The sequence below is a fragment of the Bos indicus x Bos taurus genome, chromosome 23 (genome assembly GCF_003369695.1).
Source record: "Bos indicus x Bos taurus breed Angus x Brahman F1 hybrid chromosome 23, Bos_hybrid_MaternalHap_v2.0, whole genome shotgun sequence".
Taxonomy (NCBI): Eukaryota; Metazoa; Chordata; class Mammalia; order Artiodactyla; family Bovidae; genus Bos; species Bos indicus x Bos taurus.
This window is the reverse complement of record NC_040098.1, coordinates 13,701,535-13,713,237: the sequence shown is the minus strand read 5'-3', so window position 1 is coordinate 13,713,237 and position 11,703 is coordinate 13,701,535. Positions and strand designations below refer to the sequence as shown.

General features: G+C 40.2%; 1 protein-coding gene across 2 annotated transcripts in view; it reads right to left on the bottom strand.

Annotated features, from left to right (window-relative positions):
- The window catches only part of DNAH8 (dynein axonemal heavy chain 8), a 321,904-nt gene that overhangs the window by 226,942 nt on the left and 83,259 nt on the right, over positions 1–11,703 (bottom strand). The window contains exons 23-25 of one of the 2 annotated variants that reach the window (XM_027525064.1): positions 9,027–9,133; positions 3,135–3,210; positions 1,548–1,740 (exon numbers count right to left, since the gene is read on the bottom strand). In XM_027525064.1, the coding sequence (XP_027380865.1) occupies positions 1,548–1,740; positions 3,135–3,210; positions 9,027–9,133 (376 nt within the window). Of the gene's footprint in view, positions 1–1,547; positions 1,741–3,134; positions 3,211–9,011; positions 9,134–11,703 lie in introns of both variants that reach the window. The other variant, XM_027525063.1, reaches the window with a different exon arrangement.

Genomic DNA, 11,703 nt, shown 5'->3' with positions numbered 1-11,703 from the left:
GGGTTACAAAGAGTCAGACAAGACTTAGCAACTAAACGCAACAACAACTACATTTATTACCCAAATGCCTTAAGCTAATTATTTAAACTTCATAGAAATACTTGAGAGGACTAAATGATACAACATATGCTTGTCTTCAGCTCAGCATCTAGTATATAGAACCCACACAACCAGTATTAAACACCACAGTAAACATCTCTTATTAAAAGTCAGTATTCTCAAGTATTCTTCATCAGGTACAGATCATACGGATACTTTTGTTTGGCCCGGACAGTTCCCTACTTTTGTTAAAGCAGTTGTTAACAATTAAACGGAGAAGGCAATGGCACCCCACTCCAGTACTCTTGCCTGGAAAATCCCATGGATGGAGGAGCCTGGTGGGCTGCAGTCCATGGGGTTGCTGAGGGTCGGACACGACTGAGCAACTTCACTTTCACTTTTCACTTTCATGCATTGGAGAAGGAAATAGTAACCTACTCCAGTGTTCTTGCCTGGAGAATCCCAGGGACAGGGGAGCCTGGTGGGCTGCCGTCTTTGGGGTCGCACAGAGTCGGACACGACTGAAGCGACTTAGCAGCAGCAGCAGCAACAATTAAAAAATCATGAGATTTCATGAAAAATTTGAGATTTCCACCTTCTCTTTTAAAATGGTTCAATCTGATACTCCTGCCTAGCAACAGCTGGCGGAAATACCCATAAATGATACTGACTTGGGGTGGGGGTAGAAGAAAAGGGGAGATGTTGATCAAGGGGTACAAACTTTCATTAATATAATGAATAATTCTGGAAATGTATATGTACTGGTAATGTATAGTATAATAATAATGCGTACTTGAAGTCTGCTAAGAAAGTACACCTCAGGTGTTCTCACCACACACACACACACACACACACACACACATAAATGATAAACTATGAGAGGTGATGAATATGTTACTTACTCTGACTGTGGCAACCATTTCACAAAAGTACACATATATCAAAACATCATGCTGTATACCTCAGGTATGTACAACTTTTCTCAAAAATAAATAAAAATTTAATGTGGCATAAAAGCAAGAAAGAAAAAGAAAAAAAGTTTGGCTTTCTATACAAGAGAAAGTATCCAAAAATATCCATGGAATTTGGGGTCAGTGTCATATCACACCCTTAATTAAGGGAACAGCTTAAATAAACTTTATGTACAAAGCACATATGACCAGATTTCCTAAGCACCATGTTCTAGCAAACTAAGTTTATCAGACCAAATACTAGCCTGAAAATAGAATTAGTTCTAAGGTTTGTTTTCATTTTTAACTTTGAATCTGAGGCTATGATAGTAGAACCGTGATAAATGTCCTGTTCATCCATGACCAAAATCTGAAATGTCTGCATGCAATGTTTAAGATGGAAGATGGAGAACACTAGTTTTTTTAATGCAAAATGTAACCAACAAACATATAAAACTGACTTTAAAAAGATATGTTGTAATATCCAGGAAAAATCAGAAAGACTTATTTACTGTTATAATTCTGAGACTCTACTGATCTGAGATTTAACATTCTTACTTTCTTCCTTCTTCAATTGCTTTCCTGGGCTTGAATGGGCCACGTCCATAGTCGTACGGGAGGTACTGCTAATGACCCTCTTGATGTGACGGGACTGCTGGCCCCAGTGAGCTACTCCTCTGCTGACCTCCAGGGTTAACTGGATCATACGGTTAATGGCTTGTTGAATGTCATCCAAGCTAGGAACCATTACCTGTGGAAAGAAGAAATGAGTCCCAGGTGCTCCCAGCACAGACAAATCCACACCTCTGATTGTCATCATCCCCACTCCCTTCGGAGTGGGGAAAGCCTCCGCTGGCCCAGTGGAAGTCTGCTTCAAGGAGAGGGATATTAGAGGAAGGTAGGCTGCAGACTTAACCATCTTCAAGCTTTCCCACTCTACCCATTCCTGCAGGCAGAAAGGTCAAGCACAGTGCTTGCCACCCTTTCCCTGTGAGGGTGGCTGGATGCAGGCATGTGCACGTGTGGCATGTCCATGAAGCAGAGAAACTGAAGACCCTATACTGCCAAGATATTGACTTCGGTTCTTTCAAATGTGCCAGAGAAGCATAGAAGCTGTCCTCCAGGAGGCCAGACTGTGTACATGCGGTGTTAGGTGAGCCATAGATCATTCCTGCCTGGCCTTAACCCTTGGATCATCACAGAACACAGCACAGTCATCCTGATGACTTGGTGTTCCACATGCCAACAAGCAGCAGGAGGGGTGGTGGTAGAGAAAAGTGCCCTGAGAAAACATAAGGGACCCGTGCACTCAAGGCGCAGGTTTGTTCTTTCTTTCCTTCTATTCTGCCGTGGACTGCCTCACAGCTGGGTGCTCAGGACAGAGATTTGGACTTCTGAGATGGTCTTATTTAGATAATGTCTGAAGTAAGAAAAAGGAAGATGATTTGTAGGGTACTTGCTAATTATGGCCCACCAGACACTTAACTCTGATACCCTCCTTCAATATACCATGAGCTCTGCAGAAGTCATTTTTATAATAGATATTAATGATACACTTTGATTTTTGTTAAATGCTGCTGCTACTGCTGCTAAGTCGCTTCAGTCGTGTCCGACTCTGTGCAATCCCTGGTAGACGGCAGCCTACCAGGCTCCCCCATCCCTGGGATTCTCCAGGCAAGAACACTGGAGTGGGTTGCCATTTCCTTCTCCAATGTGTGAAAGTGAAAAGTGGAAGTGAAGTCACTCAGTCATGTCCAACTCTTCGCGACCCCATGGACTGCACCCTACCAGGCTCCTCCAACCATGGGATTTTTCAGGCAAGAGTACTGGAGTGGTTTCCATTGTTAAATGCTGAGGTGAAGTCAAAAAGCACACAGGACCAAGAGATTAAACAAAGTTCAGTCCTAATGCTATACTTCTTTTTAAGTCTCTGCTGAACTTGTTACAATATTGCTTCTGTTTGTTTTGGGTTTTTTTTTGGCCACAAGGCATGTGGGATCTCAGCTCCCCAACCAGGAATCAAACCTATATCCCCTGCATTCAAAGGCAAAGTCTTAACTACTGGACAGCCAGGCAAGTCTCTATACTTCTTAAATACATTACCAAAATATCACTGTATTAACTTGAATATTTCATAATACTTACCACATTAGGAATCGCAAGATGTACTTCAGATTTTAAAAAAGAAATAACATCTTCTGACCGCTTTCGTCCATAAGGGCTGTAATAAGATGGACATTTAACTCAGAAACCTTAACCTAATATTTCATAAATAGCATGGTTATGCTACAACTTTCAACCCTGAAAAATAAGGACAATTTTCAAAATGCTGAATTACTTGAAGAGACTATTATTTACAATGGAACCATAGATTTCATGAACTAGTTCACAGACTAAGAAAAGTTTTAATCTTCTTTGAAATGACATATTAGTCTTTTACCCATTTCTAATATTTTAATGTTGCATTCTCTCAGGAAGTACCACCTAAACATGTTCACTTCAGGCACTCCTTTTTCCCTGTCCCACAATAGGTGCTGAAAATCACCAACAAAAAGCATATACCTTCATATACTTTATTCTGCGTGTGTACAAGATTAACAGGAGGTTTCAAGTCAAAGCCTTCCAAAAGTAATTTTTACAGTAGTATCAATTATGCTCAGACAGAAGTACAGACATACAGACACAGGAGTGCAATTAATGAATGACACACATTGGCCTGAAAATTATTAGTAGTTTGGTTATCTCCCTCTGTCTGATCTCTGTCCCATCCCAGATGAAATTTAGTAAGTGTAAACTTTCCATAGAAAGAAATGTTATCATTACTGGAAAACTACACCTCCGTTCATAACGGAGGATCAGTGGTTCCCAGGTAAACATATTATGGTAAGGAACTCTTTGAACTAGAAGTGAGCAAACAAAGGAAAAAACCTCAAATTCTTAGTCTCACTGTGAAATTCAAGATGCGTAGACTGCATTTGAAAGGGTACAATCTGAGAAAAAGAAAGAGTTTTATAAAGTATAATCAAGTAGCTGAACTAACAGAAGCAATGGACAGCATACTAGATCCTTCAGTGACTTATTTGACAAACTAGAGGATTAGCTTAAGGAATTCTCCAATCATTCCCATGCAAAATATGAGACATAAATTACTTAAGGAAAAGGTAATAAAGATAAGTTTATCCTCCACTTAGTGTACTGCAGGTGCTTTTCCAAGTACTTTTCCATAAATTGAAGTATTTCATGCTCACATTAACTCTTGACACAGATCCCATGATTATTATCTCCTTATTGTAGATGAGGAAACCAAGGCAGAGAGAGATTAAGTAACTCCCAGAGGGTCACTCAGCTCAGAGATGCTCTACTGCCTAGGATCCACTGTGGAAACCCTACATACAGTAAATTTAAGCATAGCCCTTCTCAAATCTTAAGAATAGACTTATTTTTTTCACCTTGAAAAGTTTCTCTGTGTGCCTCAGGATTAATGGGGGGAAAACACATTATCTGTGAATTTCCAGAATACATGGGGGAAATCTGTAAGCAGCAAAAAACTGTTATTTAGAAAAGAAAAATCAGATTAGCAGCAGAACTCACATCTGAATATGGAAACAAAATAAGCCAGTGAAACAGTATTTGTGGAGTGCGAGAGAAAGAGGCTATGACCCAAGCTGACCAAATAGTCTTCACGGGTGTGGGAAAGAGAGATGTTTTAGACAAGGGAGGATTCTGCGGTAGTATACTCATGTATGCCTCTTCAAAAATCACAGAAGTACAGTTTCAAATTAACATGGAATTCTGAGTTCAGACTTCAAAAACGCCTCCCTGTGCCAAGTACGTCACAATCATGGATAGACCATGAAGGACCTGAAAATACTCAAACAGAAGGCTAGCATCACCATGCATCAGGCTGGCATCAGAAACACGCAGTAGCCTGGCCAGGGCTCTGGTCAGGAAACGAGCAGTGATGGTGGGGCTCGGCCCCTGTGGACTGTGGGAGGCTAGAGTAGTCCATGTGAGAGGGGACTCATCCAGGCTTGCTACTAGACACCAGACACTGAAGCGACCTTCCCCCACTTGTAAAGACCGGCAAAATAACAAGATGTTTGCCAACCTCCTGCCTGCAGCTGCAGCTTTTCCAAAAGATGTTCTCACCTAAGGTGAAAGGAGTGAATCCACAGCATCCTCATTTTGCCACTAAGCCTAGCCGCCCATGTGTGGAACCCACCACACCCCAGCATCTCTTCAGAGGATACGTAACTGTGAACAAATGTGACCCAGACCTGCACTCAAGGTGCCAAGGGTCATGTAGAGACAAGAGAGACACACGAAAGGAAGGAGGGAGAAACACACAAAAACAACCAAAGAAAAACTCTCGCTCAAGGAGAGTCTACAAATAAATTCCAATACGCGTGCCTGAGTCTAACGTAAAGAAAGAGGACTAAAGACATCAATAATTGAAACAAAACCTCACTCCAGATAAAGTTTAATGTATAGAAGTATGACAAACTCAAATATAAATATATTGAGGATGTTCAAAGAGATAAATGAAGCCATCTTCCAAAAAGTAATAAATTGCTGAACTAAAAAGGCAAGAATGATACAGTATCTAGAGGATAAGGACAAAAATATCAATTGAAATATTTAAGATACAGTAGATGAGACCACCTTTAGGCTAGATACAGAGATACTTGACAATGATGTAGCCCAGAAAGACAAAAAAGATGAAATATATGACAGTGAAGGAAAGACAGACTGACATGCCCCAGCATTTGAGATGGCCAAATAACCACAGTGCCTGCAACAGTTCTGGTTTAAGTCCACCCTGAATCTTCATCTAGATAGTGCCTCTCCACTCAAAAGTGTTTCCAAGGTGGAAGAATAGATCATGTGGTCAACCTACTCAACATTCAGCTACAGGAGTTACATATCAAGAGAATGAAGAGACTATCTCAGAAGCAATAACTCAAGAGGAAATTGCTGAGGATTTTCCAGGATTAAAGAACACTGCAAGTCATCAAACAGAAAGTATACTCTGAGAATAAAGCATGACTAAATAAAGACAAATCCACTCCGGGAAAGGAAGCTGCAGAACATCAAGGCTAAAAAAACAATTTTCAGTTAGACTCACTGCACACTTCTCATCAGCAACAATATACGTCAGGAAAAAAATGAAGAAATATGTTCAAAGTGCTGAGAGAAAAACAAAAGTTTTTTATATAGCCAAATTGGTTCAGACTTAAAATGAAGACTAAGAGGGTTTATACCTCACCCACACTTACTGAGGAACCAGCAGTATAAAATAAACACACAATAACCTGGACATTTTAATAAAATAGTCCAGTAAATATACTATTTTCTAGTGTTCAAAAAATAGGTAAAAGCAAAACACCACACAGAAATTATAAAGTTCATGCCAAACCCCTTGTAGTTAGAAATAAGATGAGAAAACTGAAAAAAATATAGACAGTGTTTTTTAAAAACCAGAGATAGATATATGTGTTCTAAATCTGAAGGTAACTACTTAAAGGACTGAAGTATAGGAAAGAGAATATAAAGGGGGAATTATCCATCCCACGGATAACAGATAATAAATGAACCAAGGAAAAAGGATAGTAAGAAACTACAAAATAAAATGTCATAAATTAACTGTAACTATATCAAAAAAATCCAAAAATGTAAGTCAATTAAAATCCATTAAATGGCAGAGATAATCAGATTAAATAAAAATAATCAGGTATATAATCCTTTTAAGAGGCAAAACTTTACAGAAAAAAAAAATGAAGGGATAGAAAAAGATATACCAAAAAATCTGGGAAAGTAAAATTAATGACAGACCAAAAAGAATGAGAAATCAGGATTAATATGGATAGAAAGGCTCATCAAAAAAAAAAAAAAAATACAGTGTTGTAGCAGACTTAACTATATGATGTTGCATGTACCTAGCCACATAGCCTTAAAAGATATAAAAAGAGAACTGACCAAAACAGAAGGAAAAATTGACAACTTCACAATCACATTGGGAGATCTGAATAGTGCAATTTAATTAAAATTCAGCAATGAATAACCAAGGAATAAACCTAGCAAAAATGTACAAGACTTTTTTTTAAATTTTATTTTATTATTTAACTTTAAAATGTATAAGACTTTTACACAGAGAATTAAAAAAACTTAATGAGAAATATTTTAAAAATGAAAAATAAATGGAGAGGTAATCCATGATTCTGAAAGGAAGACTCAATGTAGTAAGGATGCTAATTCCCTCCAAATTTACCTATAGATTCAATGTAATTTAAATAACTATCCCAAAAGAAAAATTAATTTTCTTTTTTAACTTACTAACTATACGGGAAAGAAATACTAGTCTCCTACTTTACACTAAACACAAAAATAAATACCATGTGGATTAAACCCCTAATTGTAAAAGATAAAACTTTAAAACTTTCAGAAGACATGATGCAGTAGAGAAAATTTTCCTTTGAAAGGCATAGAAATCACAAATCACTAAGGAAAAGATTGATAAATCTGAATTTAAACTCAACAAAGAATATCATAAATAGAACAAAAAGGCACAAGGAGAGAAGATATCTGCTATGATACCAACAAAGTAATATATTGAGACCATCCATGAATAAATCCAATCACATAGTAAAACAGACGGAAGGAAGGAGGTTGGGAAGGAGGGAGAAGGGAAAGAAGGAAATAGAAAAGGGAAGGGAAAGAAAGGAAAAAGAAGGAAAGATAAATTTTTTTAAAAAGAAAGCACAAATGGCTCATGAACATAAAAATATGTTTAACCTCATCAGTAACCAGGAAAGTGATTGTTTAAATCCCAGTGAGATGCCACTTTACACCTATACACACTGGCAACGATTTTTTAATTGAGCAAAATCAACTGTGTGCTATGAGGAACCATGGGCACGTTCCTGCTAGACTCGTTGCTACTGTTGTTCAGTTGCTAAGTTGTGCCCGATTCTTTGCAACACCATGGACTGTAGCACGCCAGGCTCCTCTGTCCTCCACTATCTCCCAGAGTTAGCTCAAATTCATGTCCACTGAGTTGGTGATGCTATCTAATCAGCCTATCCTCCACTGTCCCTTCTCCTTTTGCCTTCAATCTTTCCCAGCATCAGGGTCTTTTCCAATGAGTTGGCCCTTTGCATCAGGTGGCCAAAGTATTGGAGCTTGAGCTTCAGCATCAGTCCTTCTAGTAAATACTCAGGGTTGATTTCCTTTAGCATTGACTGGTGTTGATCTCCGTGCTGTCCAAAGGACTCTCAAGAATCTTCTCTAGCACCACAATTCAAAAGCATCAATTCTCTGGCACTCAGCCTTCTTTATGGTCCAACTCTCACATCCATACATGACTACTAGTAAAACCACAGCTTTGTCTATGTAGACCTTTGCTAGCAAAGTGATGTCTCTGCCTTTTAATATGCTGTCTAGGTTTGTCATAGCTTTCCTTCCAAGGAGCAAGAATGCTAGGCACTGCCTGGTAAAGTGAGGAGTGCACACACCCCAGGGCCCAGCCATCCCCCTTAGCAGATGCAGCACGAGACAGGTACAAGAGCGTTCACAACAGCCCAAACTGCAAACACTCCAAACGATCACCACCAGTAGAACTGATAAAACAAACTGTGTACACTCCGGCTAAATAGAAGTGAAAATAAATTATATCAGCATAAATGCATCTCAAAAACAATACTGAACACAGTTCAAATACACACAAAATTAAACAATACAAAAATGGGGTAAACCGTTAAAAAAAAAAAGCAAAACAAGACAATGATAAAATCAAGTTCCAAACAGTGGCTACCTCTGCGTGAGCAGAGAAGGGACCAGTAAGGGGACTGTAGAGTTCAGTGTTCTTTGCTCTTGGGCTGGTTGCTAGGGATACGGTTGTTCATTCATTACTGTTTTTATAATGTTACACACTTGTTTTTATACAGTATGTTCATAAGTGCCATGTTTTAAATTTTATAACTTTTAAAAATGCTTTAGCATTGTGCTGTGATAGTATTACCAGACATATTTTCCACTTGCCTGGCAACAAATATTCTTCTTTTCATTGTGTCCAAAGATAACCGTGTAGCTTTTTGAAGACTGTCTAGTAATTGATGAGAGAAAAAAGCGTAGACCTCTTTACATTCCTATAATGAGAAATCATATTAAATTTGGTACAAAAAAATCTAACACCCCCAAAGCAATAATAAATATTAGAAGTGACATGCAAAAGGTGAAAATAATAAACTTTACAATTTCGATTATATTATAGAAATAAATTCAACACTATATTACTCTTTTATTTTTTAAAACAAGAATATATGAAAAATGTGCTTTCATAAACACCGCAGCAAATTAGAAGGTGTTACTCCGAAGCAAAATTCAAAAACAGCTAATTGAAAATAATCCTGGTTTGCTCAATACTCAAAAATTCACTCAACAAAACTGAAGCATTTAGGGGTATGTACTTCTCAATGCTTAGAGGTGTGGACACAGAACATTATTTTTAGTCTCCAACCGCAGAAGTCTCAGTTTGGTGAATAAATATGTTTTAAAATGCATAAGGACTTCACTGGCAGTCCAGGGGTGGGGACTTCGTGCTTCCACGGCAGGGGGCGCAGGTTCAATGCCTGGTCAGGGAACTGGGATCCCACATGCCACACCATGCAGTCAAATAATAATAATAATAAAGCTGCATTTAAAAAAAAAATATGATACCCAAATGTATGGGATGAAACTTCCATCGTCTTGGCACCATGGTTTGCCCCTCTCTGTCAGCCCTACCTTCCCTCCAGCGAAGTAGTAGCCATACTTATTGGTCAGAGCACAGAATAAATATTGAGCCTGAGCAGGTGTCGGGCACCACGTCTAGCTTCACAGTGAGTCCCACACCCATGGCCAGGCTCTGGCCACGCTGTTCTGTCCACCCTATGCCCTGCCCCGCTCTGAGACTGGGTAGGCCAGTTAGGTTGAGCTGGTTCAGAAGGGAGGCCTGTCAAGTGTTAACAAAGAGGAATATGATCAGGGTTGGTCAAGCACCAGGCCACAGCGCAGGCAGGATATCGTGAGATGTTTACGTTAGACCACTGTGGAAGCGATGAGGAAGATGGATGTGAGAGGCAGAGGTTGTTGAGGAGGTGCCCGCCTGATGCAGCTCCAAGTGATCCTACAGCTCCAGAGGCTCTGATGGTACTCAGTATGGTACTCAGTCTTGCTCTAAGGACCCCAGCCAGTTTCACAGGGAATGCAGGTGGGAGTGAAGGACTCTCCAGCCGCCTCCCACTCACCAGTAGTGGCTGCCTAGTGTCTGGCGCTGAGAAGCAATCCACAGGTAAAATCTAGACTCAGCAGGAAAGTGTTTCCCAATCAAGTCATTATACCATCCTTGAATCAGAAGGTGAAAATGAAACACATGTGTGCTGTTTATTTCCAAAACTATGTTGGAGTGTGGGGTGTGTTTGTGGGTGTGTGTGTATCTGTATTAGAGAAGGCAATGGCACCCCACTCCAGTACTCTTGCCTGGAAAATCCCATGGACAGAGGAGCCTGGAAGGCTGCAGTCCATGGGGTTGCTGAGGGTCGGACACAACTGAGCGACTTCACTTTCACTTTTCCCTTTCACACATTGGAGAAGGAAATGGCAACCCACTCCAGTGTTCTTGCCTGGAGAATCCCAGGGACGAGGGAGCCTGGTGGGCTGCCGTCTATGGGGTCGCACAGAGTCGGACACGACTGAAGTGATTTAGCAGTAGCAGTGTATCTGTATCAGTTGTGTCCAACTCTTGAAACCCCATGGTCTATAGCCCACTGGGCTCCCCTGTCAATGAAATTTTCCAGGCAAGAATACTGGAGTGGGTTGCCATTTCCTCCTCCAGAGGAATCTTCCCAACACAGGGATCAAACCCGTGTCCCTTGCATTGCAGGCAGATGCTTTACCACAAGCACCACTTGTGTGAGTTAGAGAGTATAACAGCAAGTAAAACGGAGAAAGAATGAAAAGATGGGTATTGAGGGTTAAAAAAATTAACGGAGGACTTCCCTGGTGGTCCAGTGGTTAAAAATCTGCCTTCCAATGCAGGGGACATGGATTTGATCTGTGGTTGGGGAACAAAGATCCCACAAGCTGCAGAGCAACTAAGCCTGCTTACCACAACTACTGAGCCCAAGAGCTCTAGCATCCTCTTACCACAACTAGAGAGTCTGTGCACCACGATGAAAATTCCAGGTGACACAAGTAAGACCCGACCCAGTGAAATAAATAAATATTAAGAAAAAGAAAACTGATGGCAGCAGGAGAAATCAGGAATTAGTACCAATGTGGCAGTGGCATTCAGAGCTGATGAACAGCCAGAAGGCCTAAGAAGGATGAAGAATCCCAGTGTCTCCTCAATTTCCATTCTCAACACATCTCAGTGTACTGTGAAGCTCTGCCCACCTGGGGTTTCTCCTGCAGGGGAGTCCACAGGATATCCACAGTGCTTTTAAAATATGCAGATCCCTGGACCCCAGGTGAATCAAAGTCTGGTCTTGCAATATAGGTAACTCCATTAAAAACAGTAACTGAGAACAAAGTTCTCCATCCTGAGTCAAATGGATTGGCACTATGGTCCCAGATGTGACATTTATTACATAAGAAAACATGGTCAGTCACAACCGGGACGATAAGTATATAAACTGTAATCGACAGAATCACATTAAAAGCAGATGATATTGGGGGG